Source organism: Lolium rigidum, chromosome 2 (genome assembly GCF_022539505.1).
Source record: "Lolium rigidum isolate FL_2022 chromosome 2, APGP_CSIRO_Lrig_0.1, whole genome shotgun sequence".
NCBI classification, from domain to species: Eukaryota; Viridiplantae; Streptophyta; class Magnoliopsida; order Poales; family Poaceae; genus Lolium; species Lolium rigidum.
Genome location: NC_061509.1, coordinates 41,664,862 through 41,692,581, shown reverse-complemented (window position 1 = coordinate 41,692,581; position 27,720 = coordinate 41,664,862). Strand labels below are relative to the sequence as shown.

General features: G+C 47.1%; 1 protein-coding gene and 1 pseudogene across 3 annotated transcripts in view; both read left to right on the top strand.

Annotated features, from left to right (window-relative positions):
- Window positions 1-25,942, top strand: part of LOC124691651 (serine/threonine-protein kinase STY46-like) — a 39,037-nt gene extending 13,095 nt beyond the window's left edge. Inside the window, exons 1-16 of one of the 3 annotated variants that reach the window (XM_047224927.1) lie at window positions 20,951-21,257; window positions 21,345-21,459; window positions 21,621-21,706; window positions 21,803-21,925; window positions 22,493-22,547; window positions 22,874-22,984; window positions 23,115-23,165; window positions 23,404-23,579; window positions 23,655-23,762; window positions 23,919-23,992; window positions 24,090-24,265; window positions 24,370-24,465; window positions 24,554-24,634; window positions 25,005-25,058; window positions 25,262-25,396; window positions 25,506-25,942. In XM_047224927.1, the coding sequence (XP_047080883.1) occupies window positions 21,058-21,257; window positions 21,345-21,459; window positions 21,621-21,706; window positions 21,803-21,925; window positions 22,493-22,547; window positions 22,874-22,984; window positions 23,115-23,165; window positions 23,404-23,579; window positions 23,655-23,762; window positions 23,919-23,992; window positions 24,090-24,265; window positions 24,370-24,465; window positions 24,554-24,634; window positions 25,005-25,058; window positions 25,262-25,396; window positions 25,506-25,577 (1,713 nt within the window). In that variant the 5' untranslated portion in view covers window positions 20,951-21,057 and the 3' untranslated portion in view covers window positions 25,578-25,942. Of the gene's footprint in view, window positions 1-20,950; window positions 21,258-21,344; window positions 21,460-21,620; window positions 21,707-21,802; window positions 21,926-22,492; window positions 22,548-22,873; window positions 22,985-23,114; window positions 23,166-23,403; window positions 23,580-23,654; window positions 23,763-23,918; window positions 23,993-24,089; window positions 24,266-24,369; window positions 24,466-24,553; window positions 24,635-25,004; window positions 25,059-25,261; window positions 25,397-25,505 lie in introns of those variants that run through there. The other 2 variants (XM_047224926.1, XM_047224925.1) reach the window with 2 other exon arrangements.
- LOC124692557 lies at window positions 2,331-10,606 on the top strand (annotated as a pseudogene).
- Window positions 25,943-27,720: the final 1,778 nt, after the last annotated feature.

The window sequence follows — 27,720 nt, the reverse complement described above, 5'->3', positions numbered from 1 at the left end:
ACCTTGAGGTGTGGTTGCTCGATGCACACCAACGCCACAAAGGCCTCACCCCAAGATGCGGTACTAACACCACAAACCGAACGCCACGAAGGCGCCTCACCTAAATCTCCGGTGACCCTCGCCACAAAGGCCTAGGTCACGGTTCCACTAAGGGATTTCCTTCGAGGCGGAAACCGGGCCTTACACAAAGATTGGGGCACACATCCACAACTTAATTGGAGGCTCCCAACAAACCGCCACAAAGGCCTAGAATCCGTCTAGGGTTCCAAGAACCCAAGAGTAACAACTTTCTTGCTTTCACCTCCACGAATCACCGTGGAGAACTCAAACCGATGCACCAAATGCAATGGCAAGAACACCACAAAGATGCTCAAGTCCTTCTCTCTCAAATTCCAACAAAGCTACAAAAGCTATTGGGGGAATAAGAGAGGAAGAACAAAGGAATTCACAAAGAACACCAAGATCAAGATCTAGAGAGTTCCACTCACAAAGAGATGGATTTGATTGGTAGAAGTGTAGATCTAGATCTCCTCTCTTTTCCCTCAAATGGGGGCAAGAATCATGGAGGGATAGAGAGAGAGGGCAAGCTTCTCAAGAACAACAATGGAGGAGAGAGAGAGTGGAAGAAGCTACAGCCCAAGGAGGAAGAAGGGGGGTATTTATACCCCCCAAGAGAATCGAGCCGTTGGGCAGAACCGTGGCCGGATATTCCGGCCTAAGTGAGGGCCGGATAATCCGCCCCCGGATAATCCGGCCTCGGTGGACAAAACCAGGTCAAAATCCGGCCAAATATCCGCCCCCTATCCAGAGCTGCTTTTCGTCTGGTCCTTAGCCAATTTCGGGGAGGCCGGATATTTCCGAAATATCCGGCCCGGATAATCCGGCCCGGATATTTCCAAAAAATCCGGCCAAAGCAAACTGCAGAAACACCAAAACTCAAACGGGCATAACTTTTGCATCCGGACTCCGATTTCGATGATCTTGGGCTCGTTGAAATCACGACAACGAGCTCTACAACAATATGCATAGAAACATCATAGTCCAGCAAAGGATGATAGAAACAAATGATGAAAGGTTTGACCTATCTAAAAAGGACATACCGGTAAAACCTCCAATCTTGAAAATGCAACAAGTTGCCCGTGCAAAAACCATTCTTGATGAACTAGAGCTTGTCATGAGAATAAGCACAAGCTCTAAATCATCACATGGATAAGATCCAAATAACAACCAAGAAAGATGATGCAAGGATGCAAAGGTTTGAGCTCTCTCCGAACGATACGATCGAGTTACTCACTCGAGAGCCCTCTTGATAGTACGGCAACTAAACTATAAACCGGTCTCCAACTACACTATGAGACCGGTGAGAAAGAAACCCTATCAAGAGCAAACCTTACTTGCGCATTCCACTTGAGCTTGATGACGACGATCTTGACCTCAACAAGATGGAACGCCTTTCTTGCTTGTGCTTGCTTGACGAAGTCTTGTAGATTGCTCCCCCATAAACCACCATGGGAGAGCTTCTTCTTCGGCGCATCTTCACATATCCATGATCACCATATGGATGGCAAGACTCAAGCAAAGGATCTCTTCGAGATGGCTCATCTTGAACTTCCACATCATTTCTTCATTCTTCATCATGTTGATGTCTTGAAGTAACTTGAGGGCTCACTTCATCTTCATCTTCAAGACATACTTGACACTTGATATCCTTCATCAATTTCTTCTTATTGCAATCTTGAAGCCAACATATGGTTCAAGAATTGCCTATGGACAACTCCTACAAATATAACTCAATGCAAACATTAGTCCATAGGGATTGTCATTAATTACCAAAACCACACATGGGGGCTCCATGCACTTTCACCACCGCACCAAGACTGAAACTCACGGGGGAACTCAACGACGGGCCGGCCACCTAGCAGAGCTTGAGGAACCAAAGGAGGGAGGGTCTCGCGGCGACGCCTCCAAGAAGGTGAATGGCGCAAGAATGCGTCATCGTCGTCGGCAGGGAAGGACCTGCAAAGTTTTCACCCAGACCCGAGTACCACCACCCATGGAGCTCGGGCTAGGTCCAGACCAAACACACAACATCATCCCCTGGCATTGGGATAGGCACACCGGCAAGAGCTACGACTAGACGCCGACCTAGCAAAGCCCCCCAAGGCGCTAGGAAGGAAATCAGCTACCGCAGCAAACCGTGTAAATGCAGCCAGGCCGACGTTGCGGGAGGGCTGCGACACCAGCGGGAGGTCACACAGTGCTCCACAAGACACTACTAGAGAAGCTTACACGAAGCGAGGCCTCCAAGAGGCGCAGATTGAAGCGGAGGGATGGAGTCCATCATCTCGAACAGGAGGACCATCATCGGGACGCCTTCAACAAGGTAACGACACCCGCAGGTGACGCCGTCGCCGGCACAGGTCAGAACCATGTGCTGCTTTCGCCGAGGTCCAAACCTAGATAGAAATTCTGGACGCCGTCGCGAGGACGTAGAGCGAACAAGGAGGAGATCACCGCCGCGCCTCCAACCTAAGTCACACTATGAGCTAGCCCCAACTCAACTCATCCGCAGGAACCACGTGCTAGCTGGCAGAGGTATCGGCCAGACCCAGATCTAGACGTCCAAGACCCTAGATTGGCGGCACCCGATGTCCACCATCCCCAGCGCGCGAGCACACCTGCACAAGCACAACCACGTTGGTCGGAGGGAGAGCGACCGCAGCCCGCCGGAGTAGCTGCAGAACCGAGCCGGCCCAAGGACCTCGTCCCGGATAGCTAGCAAGGACGTCGCCCCAGCCGACTCCGTAAAGGCGGGACGACACCCCAATGCCGCCCCACCGCCGGAAGCTCAACCAAGCTCCGACAAGCCCGAGCGGGCAGATCGCCAAAACCGGCGCCGCCGGTCCAGTCCGAGCGCGACCCCAGCCGCGACGGAAGATGGCCGAGGAGGCCTCTGCGTACAAACACGAACAGAGAGCAACCCAAAAACGGTCGGGCCCGACAAGCCCAGATCTAGGCCCGCGGGCCCAGATCAGCCGCCGCCACCATGGACGCGGGATCGTCGCCTGGCGAGGCGCTGGGCACCACCGCCGCGACCGCCCGCCCGCCGCCAGCCACGGCGAGATCCGCGCCGTCCCGGGCCGGAGCCGGCGCTCTCCAACGTCGCCCGGTCGAGCCCGCCCCGTCGGGCCTCCCAAGCGCACGGGAGAGGAGAAAACCGCCGCCGCCAGCACCGCCCGGGCTTTGCCCGGCGGCTCCCGCCGGCGGCGGCGGTGGGGGAAGGAGGGGAAAGGGGGGGAGAGGGTGGGGAGGCCGGGGTGCCCCGGTCGCCCACGGGGAGGCGACGGGAGCCACCGAAGGCTATTTTTTCGAAGCTTTCAAAACGAACCTAGCACTTCATTTTTACTAAATGTAAGGATGGGGTAAATAGCTCCTATTCAAATTACTTCATTTTTTTTACTCCAATTAGTGACGCAAGGGCGCAGCAGCGGGCGATTGTCCACCTATCCGTAGAGCCGGCCGGCCAGTAGGCTAGAGTTGAAGACGATTTCACATGTCATCCAGAATCGAGGAATGAATGGTGTTAATTTTACTGCCCGCGAAGCGAACCCGGATTCGCTCTGCTAGAAAATTATTCATTCCTCCATCCTAACTAACATGAAAATGAAACTACAAGAAAATATTTAGTTTGTCTAAAAAATCCTATCGGGGCCGCCGGCGTGGGAGCAACACCCACAAATGGAGGATGAAGTGCCGACTCCCCCCATACTTCTATGTCGGCGCCTAATTGGGGGGCATCGGTGGAGATGCTCTTAGGCCATCTCTAGCGGCGTGACCCGGCCAATATTGACCATCTCGTCCTGATTCTGTCCGTTTGGGTCACGCCACGAACATAAATTTAAACGATGGAGCATGTGTTGGCTAGTGGCTAGCTGGAGGGCCTAGGAGAACGCGTGTTGTCCAGCCCGACACATTCACGACCTAAATTTGGTAAACGGATGCATCGGTCCTTTTAGGTCACACCGTTGGAGCGTGATGCATGATACTCTTCTGCCTTTGTAGCTGAAGCAGAAGAAATAGCATGCAAAAAAGGTCTTGAGCTAGCTATCCAAAATTCTCGGTCAAATCTGATTATTGAAACAAATTGTTTCGCTGTTATTGAAGCATTCATGTAAGGGAGAATGGAGCACATGAGATTAAAAGGCAAAGAGTACCCATGAATGTTTGGTTACCTTATGGACTCCTTGCCCTCTTTAGTTTCTTTATTATGGCTAGATGCCTGCAAGAACCATTAACTCCATGTAGTAACAACACTCAGCTCGTGGTCGGTAGCCTAGACCGATTAGTGCTAGAGGGGGTACTTCCGACTGACCGGGAAGGCGAGCATGCAATGGTAGGAAGCGAGAAGGTATATAGCCTGGATGGACGCGAGAATATGGAAGGACAACTTGGCTTAGCGGAGGAACATAGTACACATTTTAGGTGGGAGACTGTAGGGAATCGCCTGCTCAAGTTTCTCGTCAGTTATTTGAATCATTATCCATTCGTAGTCTAGGAGACCAATCAACGCCAAGGTACACGTATTTGGTTGGTACGTGTTGAATCGGATGGACTAGGTTACATGTGAAGATAGACCACGTAAATGATCTCATGCTTTATGGATAGACGGTCTGCATCCGTACGCTTTCCTCCCAAAAAGTATTAAAAATTATTTTAATATTAATTTTTTTGTTGAACCATATTACCCGTATACAAGGTTCGGTCACAGTCAAACTTTGTAATTTTTTACGAACAATCTGTGATAAAATATCAATATATATAGTCAAATATAATGATATGATACTACACTAATTATTTTATTTTTATTTTCTATATAATAATACACTTTTTACACATCTATTAAGCATCCTGGAATTTAACTTTGACCAGATTTTATATACGGAGTAATATGAAACAAAGGGAGTATTTGCTAAACTAGGTTTAACTCCGTTGGGCCATCATAATCTAAATTCAAACTATACATCTGCAGGAAAACCTAGGTAAATTAATACTCTTTTATTACTCACCGCCATGTCTCCCCAACTCGCCGACGGTGCTTGATGTGGGATAAAAACGCCACAAACAACCAAGCCGACCATCATCAGCGGAGGATGAGGCTGCCACCGCAATGCCAGGGGCGCCGGGTTCGCGGCGTGGGTGCAAGGCCTACGGCGGCGGATCCACCAGCACCCGGAGCTGGCCTTCCAAGAGCACCGCATATCTGCGCTCCTGCGCGGGCGAGATCGACACCCTCGGCGTTCCATACACATGTCCCGTCGCGTGCACCGGCCTCGTCGCCACCATTGTCGGCGGTGCCGGCCCTGGTGCCGTGTTCGTGCTCTGGGCTGACATGGACGGGCTGCCCATACAGGTCTATCAGTTAGCTCCCGGCGGCGGAACGCTTGCATTGGAGACGCCACACATCCTCGACGGTGTCCGGCGAGCGGGATCGCTTCGATCCGCTCGCCGGCGAGGCGGTACTGCGGCGGCGTGCGTCCATGCCAGAGCTGGGGTGAAATGCGGAGCTGGGGTGGGCGGGATTTCTCGCCGGAGCTAACTGGGGAGGCGGCGGCGCACGGCGGAGCTAGGGTTGCGAGTGAGGGGTTAACCCCTCACTCGCACCTTCGCCCGGTATAGGTAGGGGGCGGTGGGGCGGATTTCCTTGGGGCCGTATTCCGCCGAAACGGGTCGGCCAAATACGGGGCCTGCTAGACGGCCCAAACCGCGCCTGCCCCGTATCCCGCCGGAAGTTTACGGGGTGGGCGGGTTATAAGGGGCCTGTTAGACATGCTCTTAGAAGAGAGGGAGAGATTCCCTTCTGGTTTTAGACATGCTCCAGAGCCAAGTTGGTTCTTCCGTGCGGAATTTTTATCGAAACAATTTGTATGATTTTGTTGCATTCAGAACATAGTGGAACCATTAGCATCCATCACTACATAAAACTTACTCATATTACACCACAAAAGCCATGAACAAATAACGGGATAGCCATTTAAGCACTAAACCCAAACATCGCATTAGCCAAAAAGGTGCTACGGGGACGACCCATTCCTCTCTACCTAGACCTCTGGCTTGAGGATGCCATTGACGACGGACAAGCCCACGAGCACCCCGAGCGCCTCGGCGCCGGCGACCGCCCCGGCCTGCATGAGCGCGTCGCCGGCGAGCCCAGCCTCTGGCACCAGCTGCATGCCCTCCCCGGCGACCTCCTTCCCGACCTCCGCCACCGCCTCGCCGCCGGCCTCCGCGGTTAGCTCCGCGGTTGCCTCTCGTGGCGCCAAGGAGGATGAGACGTCACGCTCACATGAGTGGTGCCCGATTGTTTTGTTTAATTTTTGTGCCTCGTCGCCACCATTGTCGGCGGTGCCGGCCCTGGTGCCGTGTTCGTGCTCTGGGCTGACATGGAGCTAACTAGGCCGTAATCATTAGGCAAGTAGTCATCGAGATAGAGTACATAGAAAATACTAAAGTTTAAGTTTCGCTACTCTTCAGGTAAGTCTGGCACTGTGGCTAGACACCATCGAATGCAAAATCACCCCAATTTAGCAATGTGCCTTCTTTATGTTGCGGCTATAGATTCGCGAGAATGGATAAGAGAGTTGACTGTAGGGATCTCGGATCGATCATGCAGACATTGTGATTCCCTATACGGTCTCGCAACGGCACCGTGCCGATACGGATCTCGGATCGATCATGCAGACATTGTAGTAGTACCAACAGAACAGATATAGTAATTTGACAGATGACTGCCAAAGCAAAGTGATTCTAGACGATACTGATATGGACTGCCAACAGAAAAGGTGCGTCTCACTAGACCACTTGTTTTGCGGATAGAAATTCCATCTTAATTAGTGGTAGGATTCGTTGACAAATCGATTCCCACTGGCCTATGCAGGAGATGGTAGAATGGGAGTTCAACAGCAAGGAAGACGGCAAGATGCACGCGTGTGCGGGCACGAAGCTCACGTGGCCATGCTCCGGCCTGGGGCGCCGCCAAGCTGCTGCAGTCCCGCAAGGACGGCCTCACGGGCACGGTGAAGCTGCTGTTCCAGCCGGCGGAGGAGGGCCACGCTGGCGGGTACCACGCGCTGCAGGAGGTCCTGGACGATGTGGACGCCATCAATCTTCGCGATGCACGTCGACGCGGACCTCCCGGCTGGCGTCGTCGGGTCAAGGCCGGGGCCTCTTCACGGCCACCGTCACGTACGGGACAACGCGGGCACGCTGTCGTGGACACGATCGTCGCCGCGGCCTCCGCCGTGCTCTACCTACAGAAGCTCTTCGCCCCCGAGACGGACCAGCTGCAGGGCACGGTGGTGTCGGTGACCTTCACCAGAGGAGGCGAGGCGTTCAAGGTGATCCAGAGTCGGCGACTGCGAGATGGGACGCAACGGGGTGGGCGGGTGCTGTGGTGCCCGCGATGGTTTTCGGAACCTAGACAAGGACGGTGGCGAGAGACGGGGATGGCGAGCGTGGATGGCTCGGCGAGGCCTGCGGCAACTCGACGAGGCCTGCCGGTGGGAGCCGACGGCCGAGGAGAGTCGGAACGCGTAGCCGCCGTGGTTGTCGCCGTCGATGTACGGCAGCGGCCAGAGGTGGACCCAGCAATTTTTCCAAGCCTGGGCGGGTCACAAAGCAACTACATTTTTTCCCAGTCAAATATAAGCATTATTTGGAGCTAATCCTGTTTTCTCAATAGTTTTAATGCGGAAACACTGATACACGTTCACAACATATTCCAATGTTCGTCAGCGCTTGCTGCTGCCAGATGCGGTGGGGCCTGGCTGCCGCTGCTGCCTAGCCCGGCGCCAGAATCGCTCCACCTCCCGGGTTTCCTTCCTCCATTCTCTATCGTTGTTGGCATTGGCCATCTAGGGCTGGGTGGGATTGGGGTCGGCCGCTGGCGCCTGAGCGGGCTAGCAACCGGTCAAGGGTTTCGGGGTTTGCGGTGGTGTGGTTGGGGAACCGAAGACTCTGGGTATCGTTGCTCTGTTTCCATTCGAAGCGCTGAAAGGTTGGATTCGCTTGCTAGTATGTTTCCTTCGCGTGGTGGCCAAGATGCTTGTCCTCCTGCCCCGGGCAAGGCCCAACAACTCGATGTTTTTGCCCTCGCGTTCTTGGCTTTTCTCGGTAAACTCAGACTTCGCGCAAGAAGCGAAAGCGACCGGAGCCCGGGCAAGCGCCGGGCGGTAGGGACGCTGCGTCCGCCCATGGCGGCGGCGGCTGAGATTCGTGAGGTGGAGAGGAACTGCGGCGTGAAAGAGAGGTGTGTCGGGATGTGGGTTCTCGTAGTGCGGCTGCCAACGTGGAAGCTACTAGAACTATGGCAACTAATGGCGCGGGCGGTTGACTATGCGATAATCCTACATCTACGAAAAAAATCTTACGGGCTCTCTTCTATGGGCTGACGTGTTGGCTTTGTGTGTGGTTCACGATCCTAAAAACAAGGAAAGGGAAAAATCCGAACCAATTCTTTGCCTCCACCAAATCCCGTAAGTGTGTTCCCGTAAATGTTTTCCGTAAGTCTAGCATTACCGTTGACTATGTTTCCAGATAGGAATTTGGGTCATAAATCGTATAATCTTTGGGTACTAATAATAGCTCTGCTTATACCTGAGCATTTCTCGGGCTGGGCCGGGCCTCGGGCCGGGTCGACCAAGGCCCGATGCGGAAAATCTCGGCCCAGGCCCGGCCCAGGCCCGGCCCGGCCCGACCGTCGAGCCGGAAATCTTGGCCCAAGCCCGACCCATCAGAAGGAAAGCCCATCGGGCCGCGGGCCTCGGGCCGGGCCGCTTTCTTAAATCGCGCAAAAATCTGGCCTAGGCCCGGCCCATGCTGACCATCGGGCCAAAAATCTGGCCCAGGCCCGGCCCACAGGCATGGTCGGGTCGGGCTTGGTCCGGGAATTTCGGGCCGGGCCGGGTTGCCCATGGCCAGGTATAGCTCTGCTGCAACTACAATTCCACTGTATAAGACCCTTCTTGCTGATAGATCTCTATAATCGGAACTAAACAATGCATGGGAATCTTGGCACGCACTTGGTACACGTACTGCAGCCTTGGGGAGAATGAACACGTAGCTAGCTAATGAAACGTGTCCTACCCATGCATGTGCATGCAGACGCATGGCATCCAGCAGCGCATACAGTATATAGCGGGCGTGAGAGACAAGGAGAAGAAAAGGACCGATCGATCGTGATTTTGGTTCAACCTATGAATCCGTCGATCGATCATGCATGCACAAAAAAGGCCAAGCTGATAAAACTAGCTTTCCTAGTCTGAATAGAAAGATCCATCGACTGGAGTATTAGATTAGAGTATAGTACATGCTCTGTTCCAAACACTAAAATACGCCTACTAGTCAAGAAAAACCTCCAAAATTCCAGAGTTTTTCTTTAAGAAAAACAAGAAGAATTCGAAAATTCAAAAATGGGTAAGACATAAAAAAGAATAATTCTAGAGTTTGTTAGTTAACTTATACTACATTGGCTAATAATATTAAACTTGCATTGGCTAATAATATTTACTAGTACATTTGATTTCTTAGGAAAATCCAAAAATGGCCTTTTTTACACTCAATTATTTGCGGTACAATTTATTTCTAGCTAACTGAACACATCCCACAGCATGATCATTTAGCTAGTGTCAAATACAGCCTTCTGCTTTTCCCGCCCGTCGTCGTACGAGCTAGCTACTATACCTAATTTCCCGCCCGCATGCACAGGTAGGCCAAAAATCAAGCGCTGCACTCTAGTGCATTGCCTCTGCTTTTCCTAGCAAGCTACTACTCCACGTTAGTGTGTATTAGCTCCGTTCATTTTGTAGGTTACTACTATATATGTGACTTATGCATGTTATATCGAAGTGCTAGCTACCCTAGCGTTGCTAGCTTTTCCGCCGTGTTTTGCATCTTGCTACGCACTCTAAATTATAAAGTGATTTGTAACTATCTAGTGGGTGTGTACTAATAAGGGAAACTTGTTTTAATACACTGTTAAAATATTGTTCAATAATATATTTTTGGTCTACGTGCAGGAAATAACCAGGAGGCGGCAGAAAACCATAAAACCCATCTACGATTTCGTCCTTCTCGCCGGCGATACCACTGGTCCGCTCCGCTTCCGGTGGCCTTGGGGCCTTGGAGGTATGGCGGACTACGGTCCCTCGCCAGCGTAGAGTTTTCGTTCTTAATTTAGTTTGCTTTTTGGTCTCTTTTTTTTGGGATGGTGATGCGGCGGCTACATCGATCCTCAAGTCAGAATAATGTCCTCCCCGCCCTATCCTCGCTCCGGTGGTGCATCTAGCGCTGACGGAAGGTGCGTGGAGTTGTGTGTCCGTCGGATCACCTGGGATCCGATCGGTTTTCGTGGTTGTTAGTTTGGTTTCATGCCAGTCTCTTTCGATCTACAGTTGTCATTATTGACGATGGTTACTACTCTAGTGGGCTTGTCCTTTGGGACCTTAGCATGGCGAAGTTTGTTTACTACAATAAGCTCTACTACGACAAGCTTTGCCTGACTCCGGCGATAGAGGGGCAAGGACAGTGGCGCGTCTTCGGCTCGTTCTAGTGTCTATAGTCGTCGCTAGGAGATCCAAGTACCAATTTGTAATTTTCTTTAATTTTCAAGCTATTTGTACTACTGTTGACGATTATTAATAGATCGGTGGATTTCTCGTAAAAATATGTACTTTTGCTCTAACAACTGTATTTGGACTATACTGCTTTTAAGCTAATCTTATATTGCATAATACTGCTTTTAAGCTATTTATTGCACTATATATCTAGGCAAAACCAGTTCCTATACCTCTCGACCAGCCTCAACACGTACGACTCACTGAAACGCGTCCTGCTCCTACCCATGTGCATGCGTGATCGATTCACGTGCCCAGCTCATGCATGGCGAATCGAATCGACTTGTAAGAAAATCTTTATTCAATAGTAGATACAAAAACCTCTATAATTTTTTTTCTTTACCAAAGAAAGGTACTCCCTCCCTCCAAATACAAGTGTCTCGGCTTTTTTTTTTCCCTAGATACGGCAGCTAAAATTTATCTAGATACATTCGACCTTAGGTAAAACTAAGACACTTAATTTTGGATGGAGGTAGTATTAGTTAGCTTAACTAGTACCTTTCTTTTTTAAGATTTTCTTTTTTTCAGAAATGGATCTTTTTTTTACACTCCATTATTTGCTTCAGGATAGCTAGCCAGTTAAGAATCCACCACAATGATGATCAAGCATGCTAGTTTCCTTTTGCTTTTCCCGCCCCGCCTACTACGAGCTACCTACTACCTAGTTTCCCGCCCGAGCGCACACGTACAAAGAATATCATGTATACTTTGCCACTGCTTTGCCTACCTAGCTACTGCTTTTTTTTTGTGGGGGAAAAAGATTGTCTTACTCAAACAGTAACAATACAATCAGCAAGGATGATCTCCATGATCTCATCCGGCCCAGACCCAAGCCATACAGCTGTGGTATCATAAACTCTACGAAATCTAGCTAAAGCATCACTAGCCTTATTTTGAGAGCGAGGGATCTTGACAAAACCCACCTGATGGCCCATGCATAGCGATCTAACCTTGGACACGAGGTGACCTAAGCTTGGGTTTGCTGTAGAGCAAGGGCAATGCCTTGCATACACGCCCCTAGCTCCGCCTCCAACGCCGAGCCGCAGTGGTGGAGGGTCCGGCAGGCTGAGAAGACGATCCTTCCCTCCGCATCTCTGAGGATCATGCCAGCACCTGCACCACCCGCCTGCTCCATGAAGGATCCATCAACGTTGAGCTTGACCGTACCAGTGCGAGGCTTCTCCCACGCAATGTCCAGCTTCGGCTGACTCTTTACCTCTTCCACTCGACCATGACTCCCCGGCAGCTCCTTCTGCACGGGCTGCTTCCCTTTCAAGATCTCTTCAGTCGATAGCTTCCGAAGATAGTCCAAAGAATTGACGTAGCTGCACAGGAACCGCCGTGAACCCTCTATGGCTCGTAGCGGCTTCTCATGGGTGACCTCATTTCTTGCAAACCATGCACGCCATGCGATCATGAGTATATGTCTGCATGTGCCCGTGGGTGCTGCTAAGATGAGCTCCTCCAGTCCAGAGCCATGCTTCCCAATCACCCGTCGCAGGTTCGGGAGCGACCACACTTGCGCCATGGGGGCAACGGAAAAGAGCATGATCCACGTCCTCTAGCTCATAATCGCAAATACGGCACCGGCCCGAAACCTTCATATGGCGTCGAAGTTTGTTATCCTCTATCGCCAGCCCATTATACACGGGTTTCCAGGCGAAGATACGTACCTTCTCTCGAACAGCGCCCATTAGCAGCGCTAGAAGCACCCCTTTCCTGACCTTGGGTTTGAAATTTCAGCCCCAACCTATATGCGTTACCTAGCTACCGCTCCACGTGAGTGTGTATCGATTCCTTCAAAGCTTGTACTCCACTACTACGACGTGACTTAGAGCACCTCTACCAGATGCCTAACATCTTTAACCCGTAAAATCACGAGTACAGAGGGCCCAAAAAACTCGGTTTCACTAGCGTTCCATATCGCGTAGATCAGATCCCCGTAAATACAAACAGATAAACTTGAAACTGAATTTTGTGAGAGAAATAAACTACTAGTTTTGAGTTCCTCGGTGCAATTCAACTACAAACATAATAGATTTTACAAAAACTGCGCAATGAAACCTAATTGTACACGGCTGCTAACCCATTTTCACAACAAAAAAAATCGTCCCCATGATACCTCACCGTGATCTGTAGGTGCGGCGGCCGACGATGATCTCTAGTTGCCGTTGACGAAGACGTGCTCGGTCTTGACGCGGTAGATGAGGCCCTGGCTCTCGCGGAGGAGGAAGCAGAGGAGGAGCGGGCGGTCCATGCGGGGTTCGACGCCGAGATGGAACATCGCAGGGTGGCGGCCGCCGCAGCCGCAGAGGATGCCGACTCCGACATCTCATGGTCTTTCGATGACCCTGATGCGCCATGGGCGGGCACAAGCTTTTAACAATGGGTATTCAAAAATAAAAGAAAACGTACTAAAAAACAGTGGCAAGTACCATTTGATCTCATGACCATCGGTGCACCATGCAACTACTCTAACCAGCAAAGCCTACACGTCCTTATGTCCAAAGAAGCATAGATTTCTACACAAAGTAAACAAGCGCTGATGGATATTTCAAATAATTTAAAAAATTTGTCAAAATTTTGGGTATTCACCTGCATACCCATGAATACACATGTGTCCGCCCATGTGATGCGCCTACCCTGGAGGAGAATGCGACGGAACAGAGGGCGTTAGTTGAGTCCTTCGAGACGCTCAAGGACGACGCTGCCAACGCGAGGCTGTGGCAGTGCCTGCTAGAGGACGCGACGGCGCACCGAGCCCTAGCGGCCGCACGGGAGGCGGCGGAGAAGCTGGCCCGTGATGCAGCAAGTAGTCTAGGCTTCTAGAACTACTTTGTATAGTTTGAGTGTACTACTTTCTTTGCAAATCAAAAAATGGGTCGCCCTGGGGAGCGCACACCCAGACGCAAACTATCGCGCAGACAAAATATGTGCGCGCGGCGACACAAACAGATGCTCGCGACCACTTTTCTCAACAAATTTGGTCCGACAAAAAGTGACTCATGGTAGTCTCGTAATTGGTCGAACACATAGGTAGAGTAAGTGGCGTAGAGGTACCATGCAACGAAACGGACCACCAGCACGGACGCCACAGTGTTCAGGAGCTCAGCGTTGCGCATTCATGACCCATCGAAGGTTGCATGCATGACCATTAAAATATTCCATACATTCTCATCCTCCCAGCAGGCCAATGTGTAGTAATAATGGTAGGTGTGTGGTCCGCCCAATTCAGTCCATCAACGTGAATAATGGGCCATGACCCAGTCCAGTTTCAGGAAATAACTATACATACTAGAGGTGGTGGAGACATGACCAATCTTTAGTCCCACATTGCTAAGGGAAGAAGGTTTGGAGCAACTTATAAGGAGAGCTCTTTTGTAACATCTAAAATGGTAGAGACACACATAGGGTTGCACCACACTAGCGCGTGCGCTCGCGTGAATATTCGCGACTTAAGACTTAGGTAAGAATCAAGTATATTCTTTTTTTTGTTCCATCATGCAAGAAACGTCGCCTCCTACTAAATGTACGTGCACACGCATACGGTGGAGTGGATCTTGAAATTGACAAAGTCACCACAGATACCTCGCTGTCGACGGGAACGTCGCCTCCTACTAAATGAATATTCCCTCTTTTATGAAACACACATATGTCAAACGGGTTAAATTGTACATAGTCATGTTTTTTAGATGAATTGTGCTTTTTTTTAGAGCAATGGTTTACATAGATGGAAATGTTCTGTAGGCTGTAGCTTTCCATCAATCGGCCCAAGCCTAACATACTTAGTATTGGGCCAGAACCTGGTTGCCATACAATACTTATCTCTGTGGAGGCCCAGCGAGAGCTCCTGGACAAGACCTGGCCCATCAATGCATATCTCCTTTATATTGAGCTCTTTTTTTAGTACTATTCGCCTACATCGAGCTCAATGTATTGAGAGATCACAAACTAAAAAAAACAGAAAAGAATTGTGCATCATCGATTTCCCTTTTAAAAAGAAAAAGGGAAGCTGGTGCTTTATCAATTCCATACCATGACGGAATGAGAGAGGGTGCGTGCGTGTGTGTCACCGTAGTACGATGCCAAGGTTTAAGTTCGGGCTGATTTTGTGCCGGGATGGATGGCATAATTATGCGTCAGCGATGACGACCGGACTAGCTTGTTTTCTCTCGGCCGTACTGAGAATCGATAGCATTCCAGGTGGAGTGAGCAGAGGCGATCAAGCTTTGATGGAGGAGTGACCTCCCCTGGAAGATGCGCACTCACTTTTTTTTTTGAATAACAGCAGGAGAGCTGCTGTGTTCATTGCATTAGAAGAAAAGGTACAGAGACCAAAAATTGCTCAGTTTATTGAAGGAAAACCGAGCGAAAACCTTTACATCAACAAAAGCACCGCTAGACATAAAGGACGCAAGGAAGGAAGGTTAGGAGCGAAACAAACATAAAAAGCACACCACCGAGGCAAGCAGCGTCACCGAACATCATCCATCGTGCTTACGATGGGACGACTTCGACTTCATTGCAACAGCACCAAGGTCACTCCAATCATGTTGCATCGATCACATTTGCCACGAGCTTGTTCGTCGGCTTCAACAACACCAGAGAGAGAAGACATAACCGAAGGGAGGCGGCATGTGCCGCTCTGGTCTTGAGAGGGCGGAAACAGGACTCGTCTGACGCCGTCTGCATGTCGAGAGTGCTCTTGCTCTCGCCACCACGGGGCAACCCACGATCACCACAGACTCCAAGAACGTCCGCCATTGATAGTGCCCGGCCAACCGCTTGACCGCAGTCCATGTGCTCCCATCGGTACTAAGTCTCCAAAACGATGCTTCCAACAAAGTCGCGACATCGGGGATGCCGCCATCGCCAATCCGACAAGCGGATTTAGGTTTTCACCCAAAGACAAGAACCAAGAGTGGGAGAGGTGCACGATCTCCTCAGTGACGCCTTCAACAAGGCAAACGACACCCAACAGTGACGTCGTCACCAGCACTGACGGGAGTCGAGCAAGATTTTCATCCGGAGAATCGCGCATCTCGCCGGAACCTGAGTTCCGGCACACCTCGGTCACACCCAACTGCTCCACATACCTCTCCGGAGCACCATCGAAAGACGCCTTCATGACCAGCACCTCCGCCGGCAACCAAGAGCCTGTGTGCACCGCACATACTTCCAGCCGTCAGCCCGGCAGCCCGCAAACCGCCTCAGCCGCCGCAGCTCCGGATCCGGAGCAAGGACCGCTTGGCCATCCGCTCCACCATGACTGGAAGCAGCCGGAGAAGTGTATCGCGCCACCACGGAAAAGCCGTGGCCCGAGCTGCCCAGATCCGGCCCAATCGGGCCCGCGCGGCCAGGCGCAAAGCAGCACACGCCGCAGCTGCCGACCTCCATCGGCCCGCCGAGAACCGCCGCGCCCCGTCCCACTTCCGCACCGGCGCCCGCTTGGGCGAGGCCGTACTACCCGCGCCGACGCCGTCCGCGCTGAGCAGCAGCCTCACCCGCCGGCGACCGCCACCGCAGCCTCGGGCCCGCCGCCCCGGCGCACAACCACTCCGACTCCCGCGTGAGCGCGGCCGGCCTCGCCGCGCCAACGGCCGCTTGGCCGCGTCGGCCTCGCCCGCACCGACGCCCGCTTGGGCGCGGCCGGCTTCACCCGCACCAACCAAACGCCCGCTTGGGCTCGGCCGGCGCCATCGAGGGAGGATCTCGCATCGTCGGGAGAAGACCCGCCGCCACCGGCCACCGCACGGGCTTTGCCCGGCGGCATCCACCAGCGGCGGCGGGGGAGGACCCAGGGGAGGGGGCGGCTAGGTGGTGGTGGTCTGGGCTCCGCCCGAGCCGCTCCAGGAGGAGCGACGCATGCGCACTCACTGAGAGCTGCCGGCACCAGATACTAACTTCAGAACGAGCCCTGCATGCAGACGCGTACGGGCGCCACGTCGGCATGCACTCGCTCTCTTCTTTTCCATGTCAAAGGAATGGACGAGTAGGCTCAAACTAGTAGCTCCTCCGGCTGGAAACTGCAAATGGAGGACAAGCTCACAGAAGCCTTTCATTCTTAAAATTTCTAAATCATATCAGACATGATAAAAAAAAAGTCCTGGAGGTAGTGAGTGATGTATACTATAAGGAAGCATGTAAAAAACTACTTTATATTTTAGGCTACATAAAATCGAAGTGATAAAAGTGAAAACCTAAGTATATATAGTGAATAGTTAAATAAAAAAGAGAGCTTGTAAACCGTTTGTCCGCACTCCTCCTCAGCCCTGGTTTCATAAGGGCTACCCATATTTTACATTTTGTGGACTATCAATTTGGTTAACTAAAATTTAAGTTATTTGTTATATTATTTATATATTGATTTTAAAAAAGTGAATGCAATGGTATATTTTTGTGATGTACTATTACTCATACATTATTTATCAAACTAGTGAGAACTTTGCTTAAAATACATTTAGGGGTTACAAACTCAGGCTGATGGAGCACATGAGATTAAAATACCTCAAAAACATGTTTTGCAACAAAAAAATCTACACAAATTAATGTAAGAAAACTTTTTTTCTCACCCAATCCACTTATTAATGTACATTTTTCACATTCCCAAATCGAGATGATGTGAGTATAAAGAAGATAGAGTTATTTAATTAAACAATACTAGGTATTTAATTTCCTTGGTGAAGTCGATATGAAGGGGGAAACGTAGGAACACCTTCACATCGATATGAAGAGGAAGCACTTTTCCAAAATATATATATATATCAGGAACGCTTAAAGAGATTTCTGTTTTGGAACGCATATGCATTTATATTTTCAGCAAGTAGTTAAATAAGCAATGTAATGTATATTTGTAACAAGTTATTCAGGCACCGTGGTCCAATTTGAGGGCTATATATGAACGAATTTAACATTTGATCGACTGGGACGTAAGAGTACTCGAAGAATAATATATGCCTAGTGTCGTGAAAAGTAAGATAACAAATTACACCGCAAAGACTGTCCAAATCCACGATGAACTAATACATTGAACATAAAGAGTATCTACGGCTGCCAATAGGATATGCCTTCTCCAATGGCCGTACAAACCTTTGGCATAAACCCTAATTAGCATATTAATTAACCAGCAGGCCTAAGTACTACCGATCGCTCGTCCAGGTCAATGATAAACTAGCGGCAAGTAGCTAGTTGCTGGTGGAAGCTGGCTGCCGCTGGAATCGTCCTGCCTCGTTCCGACACATCTTCTTGGATGGATTAATCTAAGGAGTAGTGTACCGGTGAGGGAAAGCATATTCCACATAGAGCTAATCTGGTCCATGTGTATGTGACGCGGCGGATCGACAACGGCTACCGAGTCGCGCACGCATGCGGGTCTCCATGTCTCAGCTCTGCTAGTTCCAATGTGTCACCCAAAGTCAAACTCTACAACCTGCAGCAGCTATCTAAAATGGCAAGTACTCTATGCAGGGAGTAGCCTAAAATGGCAACAGGGATGCTCTTGTTTTTTGCTTCCTTCTATTGTTTATGATATCCTATCGGCCCATATTAGACTAGTTTAGCTTATCATGCTGTGGACAGCATCTAGGTTCAAAATTTGATGTCAGTACCGTGAAATAGTGATCAGGACAAATTAAGCTACCTAATGTAGACACGATTGAACTACTATGTGTCTATATTGGATGAACCTAGTGGGAGCAAAGTGTTTGGGGATGATACTAGCTGGCATTGCGAGGAGATAGGAGAAATGGTTTCCGAGGGCATAGTTCGATTTACAGTGAGATGTGAAATGGCTCTCGAGCATCCAGTGGCGGAGCCACACTATAACAGTGTTGTCAATTGACTACACTCGCTTTTAGGTACATAGGCAAGAAATCATGCAAACAATAATCAAAAAATCATATAAATGCATGTATCTGACTACACAACTTTAAACTGATCGCACAAGATTTATGTCCTCGGCTCCGCCACTGCGAGCATCGGGAGAGCAATAACATGGACATTGGGATAAGGGGCTAGGGTTTGACGACATTACATGCCTTTGTCTATTTAGGGTGGGTGTTATTATCATTTACCTTTTCTAAATATAATATTCATGCCATGCAGTGCAGTGTGTGTGGCTTTGCAGGGAGAAAGGCGAAATAGCTCCCGAGCATCGGGCAGACCCATAACATTGACATAGGGATAAGGGCCAGGGTTTGACAGTATTACATGCTTTTGTCTATTTAGGGTGGGTGTTATTGTCATTTACCTTTTCTAAATAGTAGTGCACAGTGTGTGTGGCTTTGCGGGGAGAAAGGCGAAATGGCTCCCGAGGGTATCCTATGGGATGCAAGAGGATTTACAGCAAGAGGCGAAATGGCTCCCAAGCATCGGAAAGAGCCATAATATGGATATATGGATAAGGGACTAGGGTTTGATGGCATTACAAGCTTTTTGTCTATTTACGGATATGCATTTCCTCTGTCTCATGAAACTTAATTAGTATCTAGATACATCCAAATTTCATGAGACAGAGGGAGTGCAACAATCCATGGACTTGACTTTCTAATTGAGTAAAAACACATAGAGCAACAAATCTGAGAAAAATATTTAATTGCTTCCGTAGATATTTCAGATATCGAGTTGGCCCATGGATTACTTTAGCTTATCATGATGTGAAGGGTATCTCGGATCCAAGATGTTGAAGTGTTTGAAATGTATAGACATGATTGAAGTATGTGTTTAGATTGCATGTACCAAGATTGGCTAACCATTTGGGATGAAACCAACCGATTATCCGGCAGAGAGGCGAAATAGCTCCATAGGAATTATCTGAGATGAACCAATTTATGGGGAGAGACAAAATAGATGGGAAAGCAAGTACTCGCATATATAGGGGCGGATTGACAAATAAAAGACATTACTTCGTTTCACCTGTGTAGAGAACCAAAAAGGTTTTCACCAAACTCATGATAAAACCAGGAAAAACATGGAGGTATCGTATTATGGAAGATATTTGATTAGTACCCAAAAACCATGGAACATATTAGAGACAAACATGATCAATAAAATGAATAGATATGTTTTTTAACATAGTAAATCGGTTTCGGTAGAGACGTCCTCACCTTGTAGCATAGGATCGTCGATGGGAAGGAGCGAGGTGGATGACTGCTTAGGGCCCCCAAAATCCAAAGCCCACTAGGCTATGAATTATCCATCGACTCATATTCCAATTTACCTGACTAGGTCGCAAGACTCCGTATCGCGAGGCTTCGGAATAGACTTACGGTGTTCGACATGATTTAGACCTTGAATTCAAGCGTGATGTATGCCGGGTTGAATTAGAAACCAATTGACTAGGACGCGTTGTCGTACATTGGAGAACTTTTTTTATAAAAAAAGATATTTTATGATGAAAAGTAATTAAAATGCGTTATGGAAAGCCATCAATTGTCTGACCGGTGAACCGTCGAACCGCAACATTCACCGGTACGGATGTTTACACGTACTATTGTTTCACATCGCACATAAGCCATCTTAGGACCATATATATTCACATTTCAATGCGGCGCCAAAGGGGTCGAGACAAAGCTAAAAAAGAGCGATACACTGCCATAGTCGATGCCATGTGGGCCACATCTTCTAGGTTCCACAACAATCCGGTGATCAATTCGATTAGTACCCCCCTAGATGTTGAGAAGCCCATAGAGTTGTAATTTTGTGGAGTAAGTCAATTTATTTGGTCGTTAATATTTTTTTTAGCAATAGAGAACAAGTTTTCACATAATTTATTTTTTACCTTGTAATAACTTATTTGCCAAGGAATTATTTTCTAGAATTGTCGGTCAAGAAATACTTTACGGTGTGCATGTAAAGTACCCATCCTCCATTCTCCGCATCACATCTGACTTCGTCTCCCCATTCTTTTATCATCACCCATCCTCCATGCCACCAAATCCTGTTAAATCAATATACTCTAATAAACAGGGAGCAAATCAGGGGGCACGCACGCAAATCAAATCACATCCCACTATCTTTGCTTTCCTCCCCGAACGTACACAAATCAAGTCTCTCAATTTCTTTCCTTTCCTAACACAAATCAAATCAAATCAATTGGATCCCAATCCGATCCCAAAAGAAGCATTGCTAGTTTGCTAATCTGATCTAATATAGTAGTAGTACATTGCTAATTTGCTTCCCGTCTTTGTTCTCTGATGATCTGAGTTGGCCGTCCGTCTCGATCGGCTACCGCTATAAAGCTCTCGCCTTTTTCTTCTCGCCGCGCGCCTCTTCACGTGCGAGCAGTCGCCACCGCCCCATGCAAGCAGCGCGGCAGGAGTAGCACTGCCGTCCCGTGAGCGCCGCCCGCCCCCAGATTTCTTGCTGGATCGATCGATCGGTCGTTGATATGGCCGTGGATGAATCGCCGTCGCCGCCGCTGCAGCCGGAAATCGGCGCTGGGGGGCGGCGTACGGACAAGCAGGGCCGCCGCCTTGAGGTGTACAACGAGGTGCTCGCCCGCCTTCGCGCCGACGCCGCCGGCGCGGAGGAGATATCCCCCGCCTTCCAGGACGCGCTCTGGGCACACTTTCACCGTCTCCCCGCCAGGTGAGTTCCTCTACCCACCCCAGTTGCTCGGCACTACCACCAGTTGCCGGCGCCGCCGCCGCTCATGCATGTTCGTCACCCGTGCAGGTACGCGCTGGATGTGAACGCGGAGAGAGCGGAGGACGTGGTGACGCACCAGCGGCTGCTTGAGGAGGCGCGCGACCCGCAGCGCCGGCCCGCCCTGGCGGTGCGCGTCGTTCAGGTAACAGACATATTCCGGCAGAGCAGATCCCGTGATGTTGCACTGAATCTGTTTGGCTTTAAGCCCATATAAGGGATTCTTGTTCTCCAAATATAGTATCTCTGCATGCGATTCTCCGTGGTTTCTGAATCAACTTGCTGGGTTTGATTCTGATTCTTCAGGTGTCTAGGATTATCGACGGTGATGTGGATGATTCCTTCGATCCCAAGGTGGAGATGGCTGCATCCGACCAGTTGGCTAGTCAAATGTGAGTGCAATCTCTGAATCTGTTTCAGTTACCTATGACTGGTCTCTGCTCTTGCATGTATGCTAATTATGGTGTGGTTGCATGTCTATTCTTCAGGGTCCATCCACCTCCGGCATTCGGTTCTTCCTCCAATCTAGAGGCGCTAGCGCTAGAAGCGAACGAGTCTGATGCTTGTAGCACCAATATTAATGATGATAACAGTGTTCATCTCGTTACCAGGTACATAGTTTCCCTTTTTCAGTTCACGCGCATTGGTGCTTTGGGTTTTGAGATTTTTACACATATGTGCATGTGTGCGATAATACTTGCTGTATACAAACTTCGTATTCCATTAAAATAGTTTTAAATTTAATAAAGCTGCATTTCTTTGGTGGTGTAGAACTCTTTGGCTGTCCCTTTGTTTTGGCGTTGTACTATTTCTATCTTAAATTCTTAAAGAACTTACATGCAGCTCATGCATGGTCTTGAAAATAAATCCAGCTTTTTCCCCTGCCAAACGGTTTCAAAATAATATTTGGTGTTACAGACTCGCATTGTGCCAGAATTTCCTGTTCTGGTGAAAGGCTTTATACAATCTATGATTTAAAACTATGTAAAAACGCTGCTATTTAGTTGCATATCTGCTCCTAGAATTGTTTAAGATACTAGGAAACTAGGAAATTAAACCTTCATTAACATTATCGGTTCAGGTGTTTCTTCAAACGTCTTTTGGCTTTTGTTGGAGGGATGAATGGATACCTTTTTATTAGTTAATTAGTTATTATCTCTATGTTCTAAATTTTTCAGGCCAATGCATGAGATAGCCTTTGCAACAACTGATAAGCCAAAGCTCCTAAGTCAGGTAAACGTACTTGTCGAGACAAGCATAAGCCCATCTGAATAGAACTGCGCTTCCAATGCATTGCAATTTCATTTACAGAATCAACCAACATGCAGTTAGCATACCAAATAATTCAGTAAATGCAGAAGAGGCAAGTATCCACTAAGAGCAGGGAGGCAGACATAAATGAATGGTTCTTTCAAAATAAATAAGTTGAAAACTAACAATCTGTATTGGAATTAGAAATCAGCAGGCTGTACCAAAATCACTTGAACTGTATACTAAACCACTTTGAGACCAGCACTTATGCTCAGGGATTACTTACACCTCCATTTATGTGTTTACAGCTGACTTGTTTGCTTGGTGAGCTCGGTCTTGACATCCAAGAAGCACACGCATTTTCCACAATTGATGGATACTCATTGGATGTGTTCGTTGTCACTGGTTGGCGTCTTGGGGTATGAAATAGCTATCTTTCCATCTTATTAGAGATAGTTTTTCTTTCCTTAATTTTATTGCAATCAGTTATTAGTTTTCTAATAAGCATTTTGGTTCTCATTTTTCATACTGATATGCTGTCATTTCCAGGGTACTAAACAGCTGCAAGAAAAGTTACTGGAGAAATTTCGCTGTATTGAGGTACAAGATTCTCTCTGACCTTGTGAAGTTGGAAACTTCCAACTGTACAAAATGCAATCTCACGCTTGGTTTCAGGACAAGTGTCAATTTACCAGAAAATAAGGCACAGCCCATTAATATTTTACCTGGAAATGCAAAGTGCGATATGCAAAAAACTAAACATTAAAAATTGATATTAGTGATTGAACAATCTTAACAAACATATGTTTGGCATTATAAAATTGGGTTGTGTGTACAGGCACAAGCTTGGCCGGTTTCAAGCTCATCACCACTATCACTAGAAGGTCTGCAAGTTGGAGAGAATGTGCCATCCACCAGTGTGAAAATACCAACAGATGGAGGAGATGTTTGGGAAATAGACCTGAAGCTGCTCAAGTTTGGGAACAAGGTCGCTTCTGGATCTAATGGTGACCTGTAAGTTCCAGTAAATTGAAAACCATAGAACCTTTCAAACCCCACCAGTTGTCATTTGATGCTTTGCTTTCTCAGGTACCGTGGATCATACTGCAGTCAGGATGTTGCCATTAAAGTAGTGAGACCAGAGCGCATCAGCGCAGATATGTACCAAGATTTTGCGCAGGAAGTATACATTATGAGGTTAGTTAACTTTTGTAAGCATCCAGTTACAATTCTGTACCTCCCATTGGTTGCACTTGCTCCAGTATTCGAGATTTCAAATCCTCACATTACTTATGTGCATATAGACTTTAATAACTATACACAAGTAGTTTATTGGTAAATCCATGCTTGCAGAAAGGTTCGTCACAAGAATGTTGTGCAGTTTATCGGTGCATGTACAAGACAGCCCAACTTATATATTATAACAGGTATATTACAATGGGATTGATGTTTATAGTTGTTATCATGATCAGAAGTAGACTGCTAATAGCATTTCCCTTTATTTTGCATATGTGCATGTTTCAGATTTCATGTCAGGAGGGAGTGTGTACGACTACCTCCATAAAAAGAACAGTTCTTTCAAGCTTCCAGAAATTCTCAGAGTGGCAACGGACATCGCTAAAGGAATGAACTACCTGCATCAGAACAACATAATTCACCGAGATCTTAAGACTGCAAATCTTCTCATGGATGAAAATAAGGTTGGTGTTTCTCCAAAATGATGTTATTCATTTGATTAGAAAGTTTGCATAGTGTTTCTTTATATATTGTTAAACTCTAAAAATACAAAAGAACACCTTTTCAGGTTGTAAAGGTTGCTGATTTTGGTGTTGCACGTGTGAAAGATCAATCTGGAGTGATGACTGCAGAGACTGGAACTTATCGTTGGATGGCACCTGAGGTTTGTTATCGTATTCATAGTTTTATATACATCAGAACAAAACTGTTTTCTCTTGTCTACTGTAACATGTGTATAATCGTAAATTCAGGTTATAGAGCACAAACCGTATGATCACAAAGCAGATATTTTTAGCTTCGGTATTGTTGTGTGGGAGCTGCTGACAGGCAAGGTAACTCCAATAATTATTATTTTGCATGAATAGACTTCTGTTCTGTTTTAAGTACTCGCTCTGTCCCGGAATGTAAGGCGTCTAATAATTAGTTAAAAGTCAATGTTTTTTAAGTTTGACCAAATTTATACACAAAAATATGAACATTTACAATACCAAATTAATATCAATAGATTCATCATAAAGTATATTTTCTTAATGTGTCCATTCGATATTGTAGATGTAAATATTTTTTCCTAAATATTTGGTCAAAGTTAGTAAGGTTTGACTTTTGACCAATCCTTAGACGCCTTACATTTTGGGATGGAGGGAGTAGTTAATATTTGTTTGTAGAATTAATTTGATTGTCATACCCTTTTGATTTCCCCAGATCCCTTATGATTACCTAACACCACTCCAAGCAGCAATAGGTGTTGTTCAGAAGGTAAACATGCATTTACATCTCCTCTGCTTGGATCCGCAGTTACATGTGATAAAGTGTACTGGATAACTGGGTATACCTGATGGGACCGTTCTTTTTTCTTGTCGAGAACTTGATGGAACCCATTGCAAAAAGTTGCAGAATACTCTAGATTTTGTATGTTCATTTGCTAGAGATGTTAATCATCCCCATGCGCATTTCTGCAGGGAATCAGGCCAACAATTCCAAAAGATACCCACCCCAAGCTAACCGAGCTGCTCCAAAAATGTTGGCATAGAGATTCAGCCGAGAGGCCCGACTTCTCCCAGATACTGGAGATTTTCGAAAGACTCTCCAAAGAGGTCAGCCCTCGTATCTCTTGGTCTTGCTGGAAATACTATCAAAATTAATCACGCAGTTTGTTCCATTGTTCTTTACTGTTTATTATGATATCACTTAAAATCAAAACAGGTGAGAGCCGATGGTGATGGTCGCCAGAAAACAAAGTCCGGCTTCCTTTCAGCTCTAAAGAGAAGCCACTAAAGGCAGATGAACATGCAGCTTCCATTTATAGTGGCCTTCAAGTTAATTCATTTTGGAATCATTGCAGCATACTGTTGGAGAAGATTACATTGTAGTTGTACACTGACAATTTTCTCACGTAATCAGTAGCTGTTTTGGCACCTTTACACATTCTCTTAGTTTATTTTCTCTTCTATTTGCCTTTTACTGTTTTCTTGTTCTACTGTTGTTGAATATTACCAAGAACAAAGTTAACACTGCAAAAGAAAAGCTGGTGATGACCTTGTGCTATCATGGACTAAATTTCTGCTTCCAAGCTCCTTGAACCAAGTCGAGGAACTGGGAAGTTAAACAAGTTAAACAGTTAAAATGTTCTTCGGCATAAATCTCCTTTTTGTTGTTGTTGTGATGAGTACTTTTTGGGAACGTTGTTATTTAGTTTGATAGTTGTGAGGATTTTGCTAAATTCTAGTAGACCTATTTCTTCTTTTCTAGTAACATGCATGTGACCTTGTTGTTGTGGTGAAGATGCTGAGCTTGTTGCATTGCTACATTAGTGTTAGTGGTGACACCAAAAGAGATGGTGGCGGTGAGAGTATGGAGTTGGGATATAGTTAGAGACTAGATGAGTAGATGGGCCCAGCGCGCTTTGCCCGCACTTGTCGTCGATATTAGCATGTTGCCTCGAGTGTTTCTTTTCCAAGGCTAAGTTAATTTTTCTATGCTGTTCTTTGTTATATCATCATTTTGTTTTTCATATCAATAGGCCATCTTAATTGTTCCTCTTAAAAAATTATTGCTGCCTTCAAATGCTCATTCATGTTTAATGGTATGGAACACGATCGATGAATTTGATCTCGAGACACAAGGAATATTTAGGTAAGAATCTGTCAAAACAAAACAAACTTATGGATGAAGTACTAAAACTGAAAGCAAAAAAATATAAAGAGTACTCGAAGGATATCACGCACACAATTCTGAGAATACTCGACCTCCGGAGGCTCCTGAACTCCGAGCAGTGTTCAGGAAAAGCCACAAAACGTTGCTTTACGCGTATTTACAGGAATAATCCAGACATTTTTTTAACAGAATAAAAAAAGGGTGTTAATGTCTCCAGCGGATTGTGCTCTTCTAGCCTCACCACATCGTTGTTGCTTCACTCAAAGCAAATTAACAGGCGAAATATAAGAAAATACATGGAGGCACCCAACAATCCAGCATGTCAGTACCTGCACAATTTCCCTAGGCAAACAACACAGATGAAAGAACAATGGGCCAAAAATTGATAAGACGCGAACAAGATCTGCTAGATTTTTTGCGCAATGCATATATTGTAGTATCGTCAACCAGTTTGTACTACAACCATGGTTTTCGGAAAACATATGTCTATGTAGTGATGCAAATCGTAACCTGGTAAACTTGTTCAGCCCCTTATCTGGATTATATCCAAATTCATTGTTCCATACACTTCTTCTATATTTTAAAATTCATTAGAAATAATTTAATCTGGTGGACAATTACTGCTCCTGAACATCCCATACAATAAAAAAAATGTCTGATTGCATATCAAGAACATGCAAAATTCCGGTTCAGTCTCAGAAATATATAAAGAACAAATTGTTAAATATAAGGAAGGAAGTTTGCCTTCAGGTTACTACATTAGCTAGTAAGAATCTCAATGTTAACAAATACTAAGACCTTACTCTGTTGTTTTCTTTCTTTGAATCTTTTTCTCTGTTGTGCGTATAATGGACAGTAAAATGAAATGGCAAAAGTAGGAGTTAAACTTAGAAATATTACCAAGAATCTCTGGTTAAAATAGTGGGCTATAGCTTATAGCTGCGGCGATTTCTGAAGCTACAAAAGGCTATAGCGGGCTAAACCTATATAGCCGATTTGCTAAATAATGGGGAAAAATCAATATTTTGACAAAATATAATTGTATATAATACATACATCAATAATTACAGATACATAACATAGTAACATAGTCACATAAGATATGCACATAAGCAAAACATGGTACCCAAATAGTCATATAAGGGATATTTCGTGGCTACGGTTAGCCGCGTTGGAATTTTGCCAGAGAATTGGGCCACTTTGAAAATTTTCATCAAATTTTTTGGGCTCGTTAAGCAGGAAGATAGCCGCTATTGGGTTAGAT